The 21,716-nt window shown below is 50.2% G+C and overlaps 1 protein-coding gene across 1 annotated transcript in view; it reads right to left on the bottom strand.

Annotated features, from left to right (window-relative positions):
• The window catches only part of LOC144134534 (uncharacterized), a 73,638-nt gene that overhangs the window by 43,645 nt on the left and 8,277 nt on the right, over nucleotides 1–21,716 (bottom strand). The window contains exons 3-6 of the mRNA XM_077667442.1: nucleotides 16,221–16,478; nucleotides 14,324–14,407; nucleotides 13,328–13,546; nucleotides 12,694–12,944 (exon numbers count right to left, since the gene is read on the bottom strand). Of these exons, the coding sequence (XP_077523568.1) occupies nucleotides 12,694–12,944; nucleotides 13,328–13,546; nucleotides 14,324–14,407; nucleotides 16,221–16,478 (812 nt within the window). The remainder of the gene's footprint in view (nucleotides 1–12,693; nucleotides 12,945–13,327; nucleotides 13,547–14,323; nucleotides 14,408–16,220; nucleotides 16,479–21,716) is intronic.

Below are 21,716 nucleotides of genomic sequence, written 5' to 3' on the forward strand. Positions count from 1 at the left end.
CACGCTAAATTCCGATAGGTCTATTGAGCTGGTGTTGGTGCCGGCTCACTCTGGCAATCCCGGAAAGGAGGCCGCCGATAACTTAGCCAGAGGATTATTTGCCCGCAAATGGTGACCCCAGCCGGGATTTCTCGAAGGAGCGGATACACACGTTCTCAGAACTCACACAACCACAACAAGCACGCCTCGCCCGTCGACTTTACCCCCCCCCCCCCTCCCCACCATTTGAGATGAAACATATTGACCGCTACGGTGGTCAAGTGGTTTTGAGCATCCTCCTCGTACGCAAGAGGTGTGCGGTTCGATCCCCATTGCCTCCGGGTGTCCACCAGTTCTCAAATTGGCAAAGTCTAAAGCCTGCTTAAAGGGACACTGAGGAGAAATTGAAGTTGGCTTGTATCGATAGAATACTAGCTCCTGATCACAAAAACGCCACTCTTACTGAAAACAAAGCTCTTGTAAGGTAGAAAATAGCAAGAGCCAAAATACAGGTATCGCCGCCACAGGCCAATCTTGCAAATACAAGCGCGATGACGTCATAAGACAAGAGACGCCACCTTGGAGGAATTTTCCATACTCCATGGATGCTACGAATCTCTGAGGCTGGCAAAGGAAGGTTTCGCGGTTCAATATTGAAGTAAGTTTTGTTTTGAAACCGACAGTTCACTTTTACCACACAAAGAAGACAAACAAAAGACAACCTGAATGTTTGAAGCAAAGAAAACCGATGCTTGGTGGCGCCACAGGCGGCCAGGAGAGTTTCGGTTTTTTATGGCGCTTCGCGTCTATGGGCTTTGCGTGCCCCGTGGTTTTATTTTTGACGCGCCTCGATTTACAAGTGCCGAACAGCAGAGGAACTCCAAGTGCTAGTTAACCTTTGAAGGAGCCTGTTAAGGCTGGTCAGATGATCGCCACGGTCGATGAAAAACTATGATGGCACGATGGTCGGTGATCGTACAAGGCAGTTAGCAGTATAAAGAGCACTTGTGTCTTCGTACGCTTGCCCGGCGAAACGTCCCCGGCTGTGCCAGTCAACTTCGAACTACTTAACGGAAATCGTTTATTAGAGACGGGAGACAAGATACAAGGCAGTTAAGAAAAGATTGCTGACGGCCTAGCTCTGCTAGGCCAGGATATACGTAGCGAATGGGCGGAGACTTCTGCGTCGGAAGAGTGTATTCACTAGATGCGCCTTTATTCATGCTTAAATCTTGAGCCGTCGTGGCGGAGTGGTAGCGTCTCCGCTTCAAAGGCCCTGCTTCGATTCCGAACCTCGGCACAGTTTTCTTTTTATTCAGTGAGTGTGCGGGGGGTTTCAGTGGCTTCCACAGATGCCGCCACCGAATACGTTGGTTAGCGGTTAAGCGCAGGCTCTGTTAAATGGACTATGCAAATAATTCAAAGTCGCTTGTAAATGTTTTCTATGTTTAGAAATGATGCTAATGAGCATTCACACCAAGCATAAGTCTTCAGAACTGAGCCGGCAATTTATTATATATTTTAAAAAAAACGTGTTTCTTTATTGAATTCGCGGGCCGATTGGTGTGCTCGTAGTGACCGATTTTGGAACTAAAATCGTGGAAGAAAGACGTCACTGTACCATGACGTCGCCAGGCCACCACACGCTGTCATTCGCTCGAGCCACGGAAGCCACTACGTCACGGGCACACTTCCGGTAGCCGTGAAAATCGTCTGCTCGTGCCGCCGCGTCACCCTCTGGGGCAAGCGCGGCCCAGGGCATTGCCTTCGCGCATATGGTTTTCCGCCTCCTTCTGTCGGGAGTTCCGGAGCCACTCGCACGGCTCTTCGTGGGAACGCATAGGGCTCGATGCCCATCACGGCCGTAAGAGCGAGCAGTCGCACCTCGAGGTCCGCGTTTATTACTGCTAACTACAACAGACGACAAGCAAAGAAACCCGACGCGCGCCGCAATCCTGGAAGGCGACTAGAGACCGGAGAGATGCCGCCACGCCGCCGACGCTGCTGCTGAGGGGCTAGGAGCGACAACCGGAAGTTGCAAACCGAACGTCATCTGATGACGTATTCAAAGGCGGGGCCCAGTCCCAGACCTGTTTGCTTTATTTTTGTCTGGTGCCCCGCGTGTACAAGTTGAGGGGGGAGAGGAGGAGCGTAATTTTTAGTCGTCTATATCTTCGTTGTTATTGATGCTAGCTTAAAAATCCTTGCGTTGGGGTGACGAGTGATGAAACGCCTATCTCTCGTCTGCTTTACGTAATCTCAATTAATTTGTTGCATAGTCCCTTTAAGGCGCGTTTATACTCCGGCGTAACGCGCGCGCGCGCGCTGTACGGCGACGTCACGTCGGTCAAAGCGTGACCCTCTATACTCCAACTGCGCTTGACCGCCGACGCGTTCGGCGGTTTCGGCGCACTCTGACCGCACTGGCGGAGACTTGGAGCAAATCTCTGTTTCGCGCTAAGTGCGCCAGCCGCCGCCGTCCCGCCCAGACCTGTTCGGCTTCGCGGCGAGGCCCGCGCTGCGACGTCATGAGCCTCCTCTCAGAGAACCGCCACGGCGAAATCGCAAGTTCGCGGCCAGTAAAGCTTTCCCTTTAAAGGAGATTTCGAACCTGCAGAGACCGTGACTCCACTCTCCTCCAACTCCTTTCTTTGCGGATCCATTCAATAGCCTCGGCAGTTGGGCGGAGCTGTCCTCTTCGAGCTCTCGGCTAATTTGATCCTTTCACAGTACAACACCTGAAGGTAGTACATGCAAGTGGGCGAGCGAACCCGATTCAGAGGACCTCATACCTCCGGAAACGCGCGGAACACGGTGAAGCTTCGTGCGTCGGTTTCTTTGAAGCCGCCAACTGTAAACGCGAGCGCCCTTGAGCACCCATCCGTTTTTTTTGTGGCAAAAAAAAATAACCTGGCCCTTGCAACCGTTGAGAAACCTCCTCGACGCCGCCTGCTGCACCATGCAGCAGCGCCTATCAAAGAATCAGAATTCATTGGCCTCGGCCAGCCTCCAATGGGCGCGATGTGCCCACCTTGTCCTCGCCCCTCGCGACTGGTGGTGGTAGTGGTTCATTTAAAAATAATAGTAAAAAGGAAGGAAAAGATTTTTGCTAGCCCCGGCATCTGCCATCGATACTGAAGCACCTGAGCTGGGGCAGCGGAAATAAAGGATAGCAGGCAGAATGGAGAAATGAAATGAAAGAGGTGAGGGGACAGGAAGAGAGGATAGGGGGAGAAGTAATATGTACAAACTATTTACACAATCAGAAATGTGTCCTGGTTGTGCGCGTGATTAGTTCATTTTAGACGAATTAAATCACACACGCGCACAGCACTGTGTTGGTTACAACTGGAGTGGGGCGTCCAGTTATTAATCGTTCAGGGTAGAACTCGCGGAGCGTTCGGTCACTGCGTGTAACTACCTGATGGAGAACAGACGGGACGTCAAGCCCGTGTGTTCGAGGCATGCACAGAGGCTCACCAAAGTTCGCTCACGAGTGCGCGCACTGCCCTGCGACCACAATACACGTCGTTCCTGAATGCAAATTTCTAACGAGCCTGCCAGACACACAAATCTGAAAACCGCGGGCCCAGAAACGACGCTTCTACTATACTCCCGACAGGTTAGGAAAGAATTTCAGCTATTTGCGTAGAAAAAGCCATCAGGCCAGTGTTAGGACATGCCCATTCGCATGTAACAGACCTGGACGCTGCTGCGTCCCCGCTGGGGCTGCTTGCGTTCCGGTAGATGTAACCGTACTGCTGGTCACTGCAGCTGAGCACGACTCCTTCACGGGCGACCGCATGTCTCGGGCCTGCTCCCCGCACTGGGGTTAAGATATTTAATTAGCAACGTCTGCTCAATGAGGAAGGAGGAAATGACCCGCCGGCGCTTAACCTAAACGTGCCCCCTCAAAAGCATCGTAAGCTCTGTGGGGCTGAGGTAGCTGAAATGCAGGCCGGAGTTTTTGCGAGAACTTCGTTGGCGGGTTCGGGAACGGGATCCATCGTAACACTGCCAAGGGGGAACTTGCGCTGAAGTTTGCGGTGCCGATTGCAGCGCCATAACACACTCCCTAGCGAGAAGAGCAAGCAGTTTTGAGTAGTACTGGATGGATGGATGGATGTATGGATGGATGGATGGATGGATACGGCTGAACCCTTTACATCGGGCGGTGGCTCAAGCCACCTAGCCATGTCTTGTGAAATTTTACTCCTGGCTTGCTTTTAGCCACCAATCAGATAACCTTCGCTTGGTTACTTCTAACCTCTTAAAATCCACTTTCCCTTCACTATCCCTAAACCCCAATGCCTTGGGTAAGTCAGCCCCGCTGCCTTCCACTGTAGGGTGAAGCCCTTTACAGAAAAGTATCAAGTGTTCAGCCGTTTCCTCCTCCTCTCCGCACGCAATGCACAAAGTGTCTATCTCCTGGTACCTGACTCTATACTTCTTAGTCCGCAAAACTCCAGTCCTGGCCTCAAACAACAAAGAACTTCCCCTACAATTATCATAGATATTTTCTTTAACAATTTCCTGTTTAAAGGTCCGGTATGTTTCTAGTGCCGATTTCGTCAGCATCCCTGTTTTCCACAAAGCTCTCTCTGTTCCCTTAACCTTTTTCTTAACCGATAATTGCTGATTTGCCCCCTTACTGCTGTCCAGATATTTGCTTGTCAATTTTCTAGTTCGCTTTCTCCATTTCGTGTCAACATTCTTTACATACAGGTATCTGAAAACTTTCCTAGCCCACCGCTTTTCCTCCATCCTTCTCAATCGTTCCTCAAATGCTATCTTACTGCTAGCCTCTCTGCTCTCGAAAGACGTCCATCCCATATCACCCTGTACCCCCTGATTTGGTGTATTGCCATGTGCTCCCAAAGCTAACCTCCCTACTCCCCGTTGCCTAATTTCCAGCCTTGCTTGAACATCTGGCCTCATACACAGGACCGCATTCCCGAAGGTCAGGCTAGGGACCATCACCCCTTTCCAGATCCCTCTTACCACCTCATACCTATTGTAATTCCACGGTGCCCTATTTTTCATGACAGCTGCATTCCTACTAGCTTTATTCATTACATATTTTTCATGCTCTGTCAGATACTCAACACTGTTATTTATCCACACCCCAAGATACTTGTACTCATTCACTACCTTTAGCACGAACTCCTGTATTCTATGCTCGCCGCCCTCTTCATTAAATGTCATGACTGCAGATTTTTCCTTACTATACTTGAAGCCTAATCTATCTCCCTCTGTACTGCATATGTCTAACAACTTCTGCAGGTCTTCCTTGTTGTCAGCCATTATCACTATATCGTCCGCATATATTAGTCCCGGTAATGTCTGTTTAATCAATTCCCCTTGTTTGAAAAAAGATAGGTTGAAACCTAGTCCGCTCCCCTCTAGCTTGGCCTCCAAACCTTGCAGGTACAACATGAACAACAAAGGGGACAGAGGACATCCTTGTCTAAGCCCCCGCTGTATCTCTACAGGCCCTGATACATTTTTTTCCCATTTTATGAGCACTCTGTTACCTCTATATATATCTTTTAAAAGATTAATTACTCCATTTTCCACATCCAATGTGCCCAATATGTCCCACAAATGCTCCTGAGTAACGTTGTCATAGGCTCCCCTAATATCCAGAAATGCTAGCAATAAGGGCCTATGTTCCTTTTCCGCAATTTCTATACACTGTGTCAATGAAAATAGATTGTCCTCCAACCTCCTTTGTTTCCGGAACCCATTCTGTAGTTCCCCTAGCACCCCCTCGTTCTCCACCCAAGCCTGCAGTCTATCCTTTATAATTTGCATCACCACCCTGTAAACCACAGACGTCACTGTTATGGGGCGATAGTTACTTACGTCTGCTTTGTCCCCCTTTCCCTACTTAATCGCCATTCATCGGGGACTTTCTCATCCACTATCATTTTGTTCACTACCTGTATTAATGTTTGCTTGGATTTTGGTCCTAACTTCTTTATCAACATAATCGGGATACCATCTGGTCCTGTTGATGTGCCACTAGGAACCTTCTTCTCTGCCCTTTCCCACTCTCCTTGCTCAAGTGAAGCTATTGCTGTAACCGGTCTATCCTCCTTCGATAAATTATGTACCACGTGCTTTGCTGAAAATTTTTCCGTCATCCTTGTTCCTATGTGTTTTATTGCTTCATCCCCTTCTAGTCGAATACCCTCATCTGTAACAATACTCTTAGCACACTTCCGCGCCACCTTCAGGCGCTTATTGGCGTGAGCCTCCGCGCTCTGTCGAAGGCGCACTTGCCGTGCGTCAGCTATCTGGGCTGCGCCGAGAGAAGCTAGGCAATGAATGCTGTCAGCCAAATGCGGGTATATAATCGCGCAGAATGTGTTCTCGCGTTTGAAGCGGCCCAAGGGGCTGACAAAAGCGGTTTTGAGTCACCGAATGGAACAATTGCAGTGCCACCTTGGCAGCGCAGGTTTTCCAGACGCCGGTGCAAACGTAAACGAACCGACGGTAGCGACCCCCGATAGATGCATTCAACGTGCGGCGGCGGTAGCTTTCATTTCGGGTGCTGCTAGACCGCACCGCTAGCCGCCAGAAATCAGGGAGTCTGCGTTTACGTCACGCTTCACGTCACTCCGTCGTGTGACGTCATAACAGTGCGCCAAGTTTGAATCGAAAGGCGGGAAAAACTTGTAGCGGGACCGTCGAGCATTTCGCTGTACAGGCGGGAGGCCAGTTGTGCGCATGCGTCGTTACCATGGCAACCGGAGAGGAGCAGTGGGCGCGCCGCGCGCTTCGCCGCCGCAAAACATTGGTCGCCGCGGCTGCGCGCCCGCTCCACCATCTAAGGTGAACGTGAAGTCACGCGGATGAGCAGTTGTGCGCATGCGCCGATACTATCGTAACCAGAGAGACCCCACAGCTGCGCCACGTTCGTCACCACCGCCTCGCCGCGCGCCGCCCTATCACCCGAACCGCGCGTCGTCGCATGCGCAGCATTGCGTATAAAAGGCGGAGATGTAATCGGCGGCTGTATCGCAACGCTTGATATGGATACAAAGAAGGAGAGTCCAGCCGCTGCTAAACGGCGGTATGGACAAGAGAACAATTACTCTTTTCCGATCCTGTGGTTGTCGACTGGCAGTTGGCTACTCAACAAACAGAGAACGAGCGTCAGAAGGCGAAGAAAACAGCGGAGACGCCCGAACAGAGAGAGGAACGCCTTGCCAAACGGAGACGCCTGACTGCCGAACGTAATAGACGCCGCATAGCCTATGGAAGGCGTCATCAACGGGAACCAACCGAAGAGGATGTGAAGGCCCGTCGTGTGACTGATCACACCATCGGAGTTTCAGAAAGTCCATCTGTGACAGGACATTTGAAGCAGACTTTGTGAACAATCCGGTTGGACACATTTGTAGTGTGTGCGACCGACTGTGGCACCAAAAGAACTTGACACCTGTGAGTAGTCCAATATATGACACTTTGCGTTTGGCATTACCAGAACAACAAGCTTAGCCAGGGAAACGTACCTCCCGCTACGTATATCCTGTCAAAGCGGAGCTAAGCCATTGCCAATTTTTTTTTTCAACTTCGAATCCAAATTCCTTTGAAATAACGGCATCTTTCGCTCCCGGACAAGCGGCAACAAAGCCATGAAATGCCGAACTATCAAATTTTGCTAACAAACAAAAATTGATAGAGCTCTCCTCACTGTCCCTTTAACATGCAAGCGAAAACGCTCGCGATTTCTGCCGCCGTGGTTGCGAAAACCTGTTTCGAGCCGTGGCGGCGGCTCGAGCGGCCAGAGCGACAGGGTTTCAACAAGTTGGTGGCGGTAAAAATTTCATTGGATGCACCGGGGTGGGCTTTAGGGGCAAGCGGAAGGTTTCATCGCGCCCTTGCCTGAGTGGTAATCCTTATTCCGGAACACCATAGGCGGTAGCCGCTGCCCACGCTCTTTGAACCAGAGCCTTCTGGGACTCCAGGTCCAAGCAGTCGGACAAGGTCACCTCCCAGTCCTCTCTCGATGGCTGATTTATTCTCTTTATTCCCGCGTTTTTTCAGGTAGGCCAGTACCATATGATATGCGTCTTCCCATGTGTCACAAAGCTTACAGTTTCCCGAAAAAGTCGGGTCTATGTGTTTTAAGATCGCGGGGCTTAGAAACGACCCGGTTTGCAGCCTTCTGGGGTGTCGTCCCTGAGTTCTATCTAGGCCTTTGGCGGGCTCTGGGAACGTCTGCCTACTGAGCTGTAATGTCCACATATGTGGTAAGCGGATTCAATACAGGAGTCCCGACAGAGTCTGGGAATTCAGTGGAACTCCGGGGCAGAGACGCTCGGGTGGCTGTGTGAGCATCCTCGTTCCTTTCTATTCCCTGCAGTGTCCAGGCACCCATACCAATCGTTCTGTTCTCGAGATTGAGCTATGTTGCGCGTTTGCTAAAACTTTGCTGGCAGGTGCCGCTATTCTTCCCTTCCTATAATTTCGACAGGCGTATTGAGAATCAGAAATTATGTGCGTGGCTTCGCAGTGAGTGGCTGCCAGCGCTATAGCCACCTCCTCGGCTAACGCAACTTTACTAGTTGGAAATTGTTCGCCGCGACGCGTCGCTCAATCGCTCATTTCGCTCTGTCGCTAGCATGTGAATCAGCCTTAACGCGATTTAAAGATGACCACTTCAGTGTTAACCTACTGGTATCAAACTGCTCTAACGGTTTATTTTCACGAGAAGGCTTCTACGAATACGGCGAGCTCAGCTAGCCGAAAGATTCCTTTATCCTGCGCCATCTTTTTTTTTTTTCTGCGGACTAAGTGATCGTCATGGCAGGAAAAAATTTCTCGGTGCGTTTTAGCCGGAACGAACCTGGTGACGTTCAAATCGCGATAGACGGTATAAAATTTCCCATGGCTTGGTTCTTTGCTTCTGTGGGGTGAAATATTTTTAAGATGGATTGCTGACCTAAACTTTTGCAGATAACACCTCGTGTCATGACGTTTGTCTAAGCTGCCCTTGTGCCATGAAAAATTCATCATCATCGAGATAGAATATATTTTCCACGCTCGGACAAACTAGCGAACTGAAGGCGGACAAGCTAGCTCGCGAGCTTACTATCCGAGCTGGTGCGTCAAACGCCTCGGACGGCCCGGAGATAACGGTTGAGCTCACGTATGCAGCTATCCTCAACCTCATCAAAGGCAGAAGACGCAAATATCCTCAGCCACATCCTCTGCTAACACAATATGAAGCGACATGTTGGAGAAGACTCCAAACAGGAGCCTTCCACAACCTTCACATTCTACATAAGATGTATCCGGAGCAGTGTAGGGATACATGTCCGTGGTGCGGGGCAAACCCCACGCTGTATCATATCACATGGGAATGCATACACAATGCAGCTTTCAGAGGTAACAAAGAGCCAAATGCGGAGCAGTGGGAGGACCGGCTAACCAGCAGCCAGCTCAAGGTCCAAAGAGACCTAGTGTGCCACGCATGCCGGATGGTCAGGGACAGTGGTGCCTTGGACTAGGGGCGCCAACCACGCCCAGCCTGGAAGACATCAGCAATCTTCGGGCAAGCAGCAAGACTCCTTTATTAGAGCAATAAAGTTTATCCGAGCTGGTGCGTCAAACGCCTCGGACGGCGTTTACTAGGAACAGATTTATTGAATTAATTTCTACATGAGCATACCCCGTTACGTCTGCCGATGTCGTCTCCGTTCTTTTCACCGCCAGCACGCCATCGTGTAGTGAAAACAATTCCGCTCTTTCGTAATACCTATCGCAAAGTATTTCTGTTCACAGTAGGGCTTTTCCACCGTCATAGTTTGTTTTTGTTTTTTTGGTCTCTCAGCCCCCGTCGCACACGTATATGGATTGGTGGAACGGCTAAAGACTGCTATAAGGACGCGAGACTGTTCTGACGTACTTGCGCAGGCATTTCATGATTTGTCATGTGACGACAGTGTGTGTAAGCGTCCGCCTTTACATTTTCAGCACCTTTTCCAGTCTGCCAGGGAGCTCACGAACAATGCCCTAGCATTTCTCAAAAATCGATTGCTATCAAAAATCTTATTTTCATGCGTATCAATTTCGACGAAGAGCACATGAACAAATTTTCATACCACTGAATGGGAATGTAATCACAGCGGCGCAGCAAGTTTCCTGTCACCGTCGTTTGCACGGCTCCTTTTTGGTCAGTTGAGGGGTTTAGCTTAGCATAACCGCGCTACCACTGCGAGTACAATGTATCTGCACACATTACTACGCATTACATGCGCAAGGTACACACGCTTAGATAGTACGGACGGAAGTTATAACGGCAGCGGTAATAGGCAATAGTTTTATAAAAACGTTTTTCAGGCCTGACTCCGTATTTCCTCAGTACGAAAGATTTTTTTTTGTTTTACCGCAACATAGCTTGCCCGGAGCAACTTGTGCTTAGCGCAGCATGCTGCATGCTTTCGTTCTTAATGCAGACCGATAAAGCTTGATGCACTAAAACCTCCGGCCCCCTCCCCCCTCCCCCCACTACCCTCTCCCCCCATCCCTACTTTAATTCACTCTTTTCGCACCGCCATTTTACCCCCTCCTTTATTTCCCCTTGCCGCGCATCAAGTGTCACGGAGTAATGCAGCAGTAACTGCGAACTTCAGCCACTTTTTCTTCATTTTTGAGCTTTTTATTTGTACACAGTAAACAATACCACCACTGCATAGCGGTTGCGAGTTAAGAATGCAAACACGACCCACATCTCGATACCTATGGCGGGGCAGTTTTTCCTGCGGCAGTGATAGCCACGGCATGACTTTCTTTCCACACCTTTCAAGGCCTTTCATTCGGCAAGCTCATTCGAGAGCTGCTTCACTGTACGTTAGCACTCGAGCTCTGCTACCATTGCGATGCATACCGAATGCTTCAAGAGAGACAACGCGTCACTTTTTGTATTTATTCCGCTCTCAGGCAAGCCAGTCTTCAATAGCTCTGCCAACCGCTCGATAGTTACAAATTCGTGAAATTTGACAAACGATTTAAGCAAACGCAGTGACTCAAAGGTGCAGCAGAAACACTGCTTAGTGACTGGTTTGAAAAACGGCACTACTGCGCTCTCTTTGTTTGATGCAGCGGGTCTTGCGCTTCGTAGTAGACATAAACGGGCGTCGCCGTGTACGCCGGCGTGACGTAGGGGCCCGGTGCGAAAAATCGTTGTTGCGGTTGCCTGCGCAAGACGAAACATGCAAGAGCTCAGTTCTAGACAGGCTGCAAGCCGGTGTGCGCTGCGTTCATCGATGTTACGAATTCGTCATAAATCGTCAAGATTAGATTAACTGCGCCCACTGCTGGACAAAGGCCTCTCCCTTTGACCTTCATTAACCCTGACCTACGCCAGTTGTGGCCACTTCAGTTCCGTGAAAATAGCGAGCATCACGGTACCATGCAGAATGACCTTATCTTGAAACATCATCGTTGTCACATTGGTGCATGAGCAAGTGCGGATACAGTGCGCATAGGACTGCGGCCGCCGTTTAGACCTCTGATATACATTCGTGTACATGATTTATTATAAAGTGTACAACGGCGGTACCTTACCGGTACTCACCTATGGGGCACAAACGTGGAGGCTAACGAAAAGGGTTCGGCTTAAGTTAAGGACAGCACAGCGAGGTATATGGAAAGGAAAATGATAGGTGTAACCTTAAGAGACCGGTAGCGGGCAGACTGGGTGAGGGAACAAAGGCGGGTTAATGGCATCCTAGTCGAAATCAAGATCAATAAATGGGCTTGAGCGGGGAATGTAATGCGAAGGCAATATAACTGCTGGTCCCTAAGGGTAACGGAGTGGATCCCAAGATGAGGCAATCGTAGCGGCAGAAGGTTAGGTGGGCGGATGAGATTAGGAAGTTTGCGGTGATAAGTTTGTCGCAGCTGGCAAAGGACAGGTTAATTGGGGAGACATAGTAGAGGCCTTTGCTCTGCAGTGGGTGCAGTCAGGCTGATGATGCAACACAAGTCTGTGTGGCATCCAGGTGCACTGCGAAGTGTCGTTAAACCAGCGGTGAAGATAATAAAGCGCGTGTCGGAGCCGCTAGAGCTCCTCCACTGCATCTCAGAGGTGTTCATAAAATGCGATTAGGTGTTAGAAAAAGCACGTAGTAGTAATGCGCTAGACGGCGTGGAGGGTAGGAACTTGACTCGCAGAAAGTACGTGTAAACACTGCCCCGTGGTACTGCAGTCATGTTCTGTCCAGTAGACTCCAGCGCAAACGATAAAAGAAAACTGAATGAAATGAGGAGACGGCCGTGATGTCCATATCGGGAGTGGCGGACAACGGGCGCCCTTGTCTCAAAATTTTCTACCATTAATATCATTCATTCATTCCTTCATTCATTCATTCATTCATGAACTCATTCATTCATGAACTCATTCATGAACTCATTCAAGAACTCATTCAAGAACTCATTCAAGAACTCATTCATGAACTCATTCATGAACTCATTTGTGAGTTCGTGAGTTCGAGTTTTTTCGCGAATTCGTTCCCTCCATCGCTATTTCACCCCCATGTAGTACATAGCTCCAAAGCGCTAGACGTAGTCTGATGCGACGCGGTGCGATGCAACACGACGCCGTTCGGCTCAGTTCGATGCGATTCGTTGGAATGCGACGCGCTGCTAGTCTCGCTATAGCAAACACGGCTACTGTAGTACGCTATGAACAGCACGTACCGTTGGGGCGGCGTGGCGCGCTGCGAAGCCCGGGCACGCCTACACGCCTGGCGCAATCGCTCGCGGTGCTGGCGCTCGCGCTGGTGGCGCTGGTAGCGTCGACTGATCTCCACGATCTCGCCCTGCACCCGCGACGCCATGCCCTTGACGAGCAGCAGCACGCACACCACCACCACGGCCGCCACGCAGAGTTTGATCGACTCCTGCTGCACCGTCTTGGTGAAGCTGTTCACGCAGTTGCGGGTGTTCACCTTCACGCCAGGCGAACAACAGAGCGGCGTTCTATTCTTGCAATTCCTGGCGTTTCTGCTCTTGCAAATTCTCCCTCAAGTTTCACAGTAACCCACTGACAAGAGCGTGCAGGTGCCGATACCATACCTGTCAGTACCGTACTGTAGGTCCCGTCTGTTAATGGTCAGATTTAGCATTGAGCTACCAGCGCGAACAAAGACCGGCTTACGCGGGGGCCTGCTGGCTGGCGCCCGTAGCAAAAAGCCCATTTGTAAGCCGCAATCGATCAGAGAACAGGCAATGCGTCAGCAGCTCTTGAACTGTAAGAAATGCTCAGAAATTCACCGACTCGTGCTCAAGCAATGTGTGTCCCGTCCCGGAAACAAGAGGCCCACGCACTCACCTTGTCCCAGGCCTGCTGTTCGGTCATGGCGAGCACGTTGTGGCCGCAGAAGCGACGCTGCAGCACCGTCTCCAGACTCTCCTTCTCGGGATCCCGGCAGCACGAAGACGGCACCGAACACCGCTCGGCGCTGGGGTTGCTCTGGGAGCAGTTGAAGTAGATGTTTCTGTTCCAGTCCTTGTAGGCCGCCTCGGTCACCCCGCAGCACTTGTACTGAACCTGGGAACCATGTAGTGGGTATCACATCCACAGCCGCGATCCCAGGACTTAGTTTTTTAACGGCTAATTTTGTTACTTAATTGTGTGATGACGTCAATCGCGACACAAGCTCCATAAGCTGCGAAGGAAACAGCTAACCACCGACGCCACAGTCTGGTCACGGCGCGGCCGATGCCGCCTTACTGTCGCCGTATCGAGTACGGACGAAACACAGCGGTGGTGCTCCGCCGATTCCAGCCACTACACTGCTTCTTTTCCGAGATAAGACTAGCGCTGATAAATCTCGGTAGGCGTGCCAAACGCCTTGTCATGCTGCGTCATTCGTCGGGTGCCGGTACGCCAGTGTGGATTGGGCAAGTAAATGGCATCGTGAACGTGTTTCTGCTGCGACCAACGTGACGAAATCCCGCTCAGCTTATGTCTTTGGGAATAGCGACTGGTGGTAGAGGTCTAAATGGAACGGAAATTAACCTGATGACGCATTGAGAAGAAATTGAAGTTGGAGGCCTGTCTCTTTAGATCCCCCCGTCCTTGTGACAAAGAGGCTATTTCAATGGAAATCGGGCCTTTATAAGGTAGAAGAGGGCAAAAAAGGGTTGCGGTATGAATGTCAGCCGTGGACCAGTGGAGAATACATATTACAACTCTCCAAAATTTTAAACCCTCAATACATAGGCCGCTATTTCATACCAAACAACTATCAGCACGAATTCTTAAAGCGAGTGCAGGCAGTAATGTTGCTCTGCAAGTTCTCACATCGAGAAATTTTCTACACACCTGGACGAAATCAACGATGTGCTGGAAGTCCGCGTTGTCTCGGTAACGCTCGATCAGTTCGATGCTCACAACACTTTGCAGGTCCTGTGAAAGCGAAATAAGGGTCTTAACTTTTTTTTGCCTGCAATGGCACCTAGCCGCGTTCATCTTGCTTAGCGGTGATTATTTTATTTATTAAGTTGCGTCTATTCTCGCTGTTGTGGATCTCATTACTCCTGTGTCAAACAGGAGTTTGTGATCTGGATGATGGCCGCCGTAGTATAGCATCGTGGTGTAAGCGAAATGGGTAATAGCCTGGGCGGCGAGATTGCGGAAAAGGGAATAAGCTTACTCTCATTTTACTTCCATACGGGCGTATTTCTGTTTACAATGTTGGCAACAGCACTAAAACATTCACCATCGTCTACTTGTCTTCCATGCAAAGGCAGCCAAAACGGGCTAAGTGTCCCTTTGTTGTTCATCAAATTTCGGCCTCAAGCACCCCTCCTAAGCCTCCAAACAAAATTGGCTTCTCTTTCTGATTATAACGAAATGTTTGCTTTCATTTTGTTCTTCAAAAGTCCTATTGATTTCTGACGTCACTTTGTCTCAATTGCTGCAGCCACATAATCTGCTGTAATTCTTTAACTTGTGTGTAAACTAATTTATGTCTAAAGCTAATACTTCTTCCCTTTCTGCCTTCATTCATTCGCGAGTCACTTACTGCTCTTTTTCTTGCAGACTCGATATCACAGTGGCATGACCGTATGAGTGCCTGAAAACTTCGCTGCTTGTCGCTTCACCTATGTCAGTTTGATTTCTATTTCTACGACCTATGCCATTTTTATACTTTTCTGGATGGATAGCTGCTAAGTGCGACCGCTCTGAGACGGTGTGGTGGCAGGTACAGGTATCAGGAACGGTATTTTTTTTTACGGCGAGAGTCGTTATCCGCAGCCCACCCTGGCCCTTCGTATAACCATCGTCTGTTTGATGAGAGGAAAGATTGAGAGGTCAGCCTGCGGTAAGGTAACCCTGGCCTGCTACCCCACACAAGGGAAGGGAAGAAAAGGTAGTGGTAGTGCGCGAAAGGAGCATGGTGATTTCTTGGTACAATAAATTGCACGGCGTGACGCGTACAATTGATATGACCACGCACACACTGGCAGACACTCGTCTCACGTAGTTTCGACGCGTAGCAAACGCAGTCCATGTCCTGCACACTCACCGATGCATATCACTGAAAATTTGGCAGGTGCCCTACGGTGCACCCACCGGAAGCTGCTCCAGAGGCTGCCCGGAAGTTGCCCGGATTCGGCGCAATACCCTAGGGGGGTTCGGTATGCTTCCCACCTACACTCTAAACACGAATACGCCTATATGGGAGCAAAAAGGGCGTAAACTGTCGTCTATAACGGACGCCCTTTTATAAAAAGAAGTGGGCTAGAGGACAGTTCTACACCCTTTCTACACATTTCTGTTTAGAGTGTACCCACCGCCATTCTCGAGCAGAGTCACTTATACGGATCCCACCTTGTGCCTTCATGTAAACATGGTCCGTAGAATTTGGTAGGCTCCCGGAAGTGCACCCACCGCAAGGTGCTCCAGCATCCTCCGGGCTTGGAGGGCGCCAGAGAATATATTTGTACTGAGAACTGTATTAGAAGGGGGTAACCTCAGTGTCTCTTTAAATCGCAAGCTCGTATATATTAGCTAACTACCCTGCTTTGATGCCACCAATCCTCCAGTCGTTTCTTACTGTCATCTCCCGCGGATGTATCACCAGTACTTTCTTCATCCTTGAACCTTAGGGCCTCGGCAATACTGATTGTGCGTGCCGTGACCTCTTGGGTGGATACTGCTGCCTTCTAACAAGTACGCTCAGCTGCTTCTTCAGATCCACGCTACCGGTGCGTACCCTGGTGGCGAGGTAAGGGGTGGCAATGAGCAGGGCGAAGCCCAGGGCGCAGACGAGCACCATGGTGAAGAGCATCCAGTTGTAACAGTAGAGGCAGCCTATGTTCTCCTTCAGCGCGCCCAGGAAGCCCATTGACGAGACGAAGCTGAGGAAGGCGGCAACCACGAGCAGCGCCACGTCGATGTTCACCACCAGGCTGACCAGGAAAGAACCGCGGGCCAACGACACGTCGTCCCAGCGCAGGTAGATGGAGTACACCTGCAGTCGCGAGAGTGACGCTGTAGCCGCGTCTTGAGAGCTTGGGTTCATCTCAGAGGTGGCGCACCGCCGATCTAAAGCATGTAAAGCGGAACCGAGGCACTGGAAGCCTCTTTTAATGATAGACACGCATTCTAGGCCGACCCGCAGATTTTTGTGGCCTTCGTTCTGCGCCTGCACTTAGCGCCGACGCTCATGTGTCCGCACTGCAACGATGAAATGGATAACAATATTGATAACTGAATAACACAATCCAGGCCCAAGCTCACCTCGACAATGTGCCTGACTTTATAAAGCGTACAGTGCATTCAAACCGCATGGAACGTGCACTGCATGCATGGCTTCGTACGTGAGAGGACAAGCCATCCATGTAATCCAACTGAGCTTTGAGGAAGAAAAATGACAGATGAAAAAGTATACCATAGCCTATATAGAATACACGGGTTCTATGGGCAATAGGCGGGAACTCATTTCTTTAAACGCTGCAATCACCGTTTCTCGTGTGCGTATGTGTGCAGCTTGTTTTTATTATTCCAGCTTTATGAAAGGCTTCTTTTTCGGGACAAACGGCGTCAGCGACGTAGTATGCGTAACCTAAAACTCACGTTTAGCTGCTTGCCAGAGATATTGTTGACGGCGTTGCTTTCAGCCACCAGGGAGATGTGGAAAGGAGGGTGTCCGGTCTGGGCAATGCGTCCTCAGTGCTTATGCTCTGCGGATGTACCATGCGTTTGGTGTGCCGATGATAGTGTAGGACGGGGTATAGCTATCGCTATCACGTCTTCCCTCCGGGTGAGGGCAACAGGCATCGAAACTTTTGCTTGGCGTAATAACTGTACAGTCGGGGACAAAAGACTCTGGACCGCGCGCTCCGTAAACGAAGTCGATAGCTCTATCATTAGCGGCCGACAGGAGACCACACTCGTGGAGGTGAAAGAAAGAGGTTTTGGCTTTCATCTGCACAAGTGCGGTTTCTAGCCAGCAGGTAATAATTAATAATAATAATAATTGGTTTTTGTGGAAAGGAAATGGCGCAGTATCTGTCTCATATATCGTTGGACACCTGAACCGCGCCGTAAGGAAGGGATAAAGGAGGGAGTGAAAATTAAAGAACAAAGGGAGAAGTAGGTGCCGTAGTGGAGGGCTCCGGAATAATTTCGACCACCTGGGGATCTTTAACGTGCACTGACATCGCACAGCACACGGGCGCCTTAGCGTTTTTCCTCCATAAAAACGCAGCCGCCGCGGTCGGGTTCGAACCCGGGAACTCCGGATCAGTAGTCGAGCGCCCTAACCACTGAGCCACCGCGGCGGGTGCAGGTAATAATTAAATATCAGCTTCGTTTACAGAGAACAGTGTGTTTACAGAGCATTTACAGAGTTTGCGGCACACAAACTCCCACAAACTAATAGCGCTGAAGCATGAAGCCTTCAAAGGTCCGTCTTGTGCCTGAATTTAACATTCTCGTGTTACTTTTCGCGTCGCACAGGTGCAGCCAAAATATTAAGCAGCTCGCTTCGATGTTTTAAATTGTCTCACACTTTCCGTCGAGAACATGCAGTAGCCTCTTGGGTTCATACGCAAGCGCACCAGCAGCATGTGCTAACTCATGTTAACAGCTTCCTAATTTTCGTCAGGTAACGCGTGACGAGCGCTTGATGGCCAAAGCGTGATCCGCAATATTGTGGTTATTTAGAGCTTGGAACAGAAAGCATGATTCTCCGTTTTTCTTGCCACTTCGCAACGTTTAGACATGCTTCGCACTCTACAGTGTGACTGCAGCTTAACTATATTTCTTGTGCATAAGGCTGCTACTACTACGGAGTGCATGGTATAGACCGGACTTAGCGGGAACACTTAAGCTCATGGTCTAGCCGTTCTCGCAGCGCCACCTGCAGACGCATCGCTCGGCTGGCGCGCTGTCTCGACCTTGTGTCACTCTGGGCGACCACGTTTTTTATGCACGACATCGACAGCAGGCAATGCGCGATCCGGTGGTCAGCGTGCTGAAGTGCTCCCGCCATGAGGGGTCGGGTCCGTAATACTACCGTTGCGCATAAAGTGTGAGATCAGGACGCGGGCCAGACTGCCACCGCGGTAATCATAGCGTTGCAATGCGCAGAACCACTCACACACATGCCGACGAGCACCATGGCGGTAAGGAAGATCGCCAGGTTTATGAAGATGACGGGGTACCGTGACCAGGGGCTCACTTCGGTCTGCGCCAGCCAGTCGCGTCTGGGCATGTCTCTCGTCTAGCAGTGCTGGCAGTCGTGGTTATCCTTAGTCTCACGACTTGTAGGGAGGGCTGGCTCCAACACTATACGGTACAGTCGGAGAGTTTTCTTCTTCTTTGCTCACGTGCGTCACGGCAGGCACGGATTAGAGCAAGCGTATATTTTTCGTCAAATACAAGGCGTGTTTATACTTACCAAGCGCAGGTGCTCCTCATGCAACAACTGCTTCATGAACACATGCCATATATATAGGTCTGTGTTGTCGATTTCTTTTACAAAATCCAGATCTCACACAATCCGCTCAACTTTTTCCATCTTTTGCTTTGGTGACGTAAACTGGCTGATTTGGCGATTTCGACCGTCTGGGGTTTTATAACCTCCACTTAAAGCGCAGAGCACACTGGCGATTTCGCTTTTCGCCCGGCCTGAAAATGCGGCCTGGGTTCGATAGCGCGACCTGGGACTCAAAAGCCGTTCGCCACAGCTCTGGTTGTTGTCCCCTGTTGGAGTCACGGCGACGCTGCAGGCCGTATTTGAGACAGTTGGTACATCGACCTGCAAGCTGTAGGAGCAACGCGTGTTCACGAGAAGCACCTGATAAAATGTATCGCGCAAATGCGCAAGGGCAAATAAAGGGGTACACAAAACACACATATTTATTTATTTATTTATTTATTTATTTATTTATTTACTTACTTATCTGTCAATTGATTTCCGTACGGGTCGATACGGTGAAGGTGCTGAAGAAAACGAAAGCAAAACAAAAAAAACAGTGGCTAAGCTTACGCGTAACATTAAAAATTCAGCGAAAAAGCTTTCCCCGCGTCGGTGGTCCAGCTGCAGTTTTCCACTCTTCGACCGCGCTGTCCACCCGTTAGCACGCGTTCAGTGGGCGACGGCTCCGTCACCGGTTCCGACACGGCCTAGGGGCAGCTAATTCGGATGCGTCATACTGCTGACCATACATGCTAGTTCGTCTAGTGACGACGTCTGGACTGACTGCGAAGCCTAACGGCCTTGCGTTTTCCCTGACGCACAGCTGGGTTTTGCCGTTGCCAACGCTCCTCATGCCTGCGAGCACGCAGACTCTCGGCTGCGACTGTCGCTGACCTGACTGTCCCGCGTTTGCCATGGCGAAGGAGTTGCACGCCTCGCGCAACCACTGCGAGGAGCTAAGACGAAGAGGCCACGGGCGCGTGAGCGCTCGGCTACTGATCCTAACTTCGCGGGTTCGAACCCGGCCGCGGCGGCTGCCTTTCGATGGAGGCGAAACGCTAAGGCGCCCGTTTGCTGTGCGATGTCAGTGCACGTTAAAGATCCCCACGGGGTAGAATTTATTCCGGAGCCCTCCACTACGGCACCTCTCTCTCTCTCTCTTTGTTCTTTCACTCACTCCTTTATCCCATCCATTACGGTGCGGTTCAGGTGTCCGCCGATACGTGAGACAGATAATGAGCCATTTCCTTCCCCAAAAAGCCATTCATTTTCACGGGCGCGTGAGGAGCACTCGTGAGGCTGTTGACAGAGCGGTCACGTGACCACACCCTGCACGCGCCCCGCGCTACCTTCGTCATCTTAGTCGCTGAAAGCAATCGCGGTTGTCTCCCTGTGAGTTTTCTCTAGGAAAATAGGTTTGGTTTAGTTTATCGGGATTTAACGTCCCAAAGCGACTCAGACTATGAGAGACGCCGTAGTGAAGGGCTCCGGAAATATCAACCACCTGGGGTTCTTTAGCGTGCACTGGCATCGCACAGCACACGGGCCTCTAGAATTTCGCCTCCATCGAAATTCGACCCCCGCGGCCGTGATCGAACCCACGTCTTTCGGGCCGGCAGCCGAGCGCCATAACCACTCAGCCACCGCGGCGGCCTCTCTAGGAAAATATACCGCTCAGCACTCTGCTTAAGGTACGCCTTTAAGGGCTCTTTATGGATCCGTAGAACACATGTAACTCACAGCTCCGGGTATTTGTGTAGCAGTGCGGCAGAAAAGAGAGGAGAAATGTCTCTGCCAGGGTGCAATGTGTCGCAACATTGTTCTGCGACTGGTGGACTCCGGTCTACCGGAATCGCGTTTCCACACTTCCGCTTTTTATTTTCCCAGGGGACCGCTTAGTTTAGAGAATATTATCTTTGTTGGCTCTAAATAAGCAATATTATACGATATCCAGACGGTATTCAGTTAAGTTTCCAATTCAAATTCTTTATTTTTCCTTGAAAACACAATAAAAGTGTGTCCAGCACTGTTTGGACCCGTAGCCGTAGGCTAGTTATGGGCCCAAAAATGAAATGCTATAATGCAGGCACTTCGTCGCATGCACAATAAAAACTTGGAAAAGCGGAGAGAGGGATATATACATAATACAAATGACAAAGGAAAGCATAACAAGGAACAGTCGCTTCAATTCAGAAACATCGTGCATGCTAAATTACAACGATAAATCGGATGCGATCAGCAGATAAATGTCCTTTAACATATTGAATGCATGTGCTGAAAGAATGCTTTAGCTGTAAGCGCGAAATTGTGAGCGCATTTTATTTATTGAGGAAGAGTAGTCCATATCTTAACACCAGCGAAAGAGATCCGTCGTTCCCCATATACGTTGTTCGTGGGCGGTAGATTAAAGTTGCCTAATGCGACATTTCTGGTAGTACGCGATGATGTATGGAAGGGGCGCTTGTTTCTAATGACACTGTTTAATAATAATAATGATAATTGGCTTTTGGGGGAAAGGAAATGGCGCAGTATCTGTCTCATATATCGTTGGCCACCTGAACCGCGCCGTAAGGGAAGGGATAAAGAAGGGAGTGAAAGAAGAGAGGAACAATGAGGTCCCGTAGTGGAGGGCTCCGGAATAATTTCGACCACCTAGGGATCTTTAACGTGCACTGACATCGCACAGCACACGGGCGCCTTAGCGTTTTTCCTCCATAAAAACGCAGCCTCCGCGGTCGGGTTCGAACCCGGGAACTCCGGATCAGTAGTCGAGCACCCTAACCA

This window comes from Amblyomma americanum, chromosome 5, assembly GCF_052857255.1.
Source record: "Amblyomma americanum isolate KBUSLIRL-KWMA chromosome 5, ASM5285725v1, whole genome shotgun sequence".
Classification (NCBI taxonomy): Eukaryota; Metazoa; Arthropoda; class Arachnida; order Ixodida; family Ixodidae; genus Amblyomma; species Amblyomma americanum.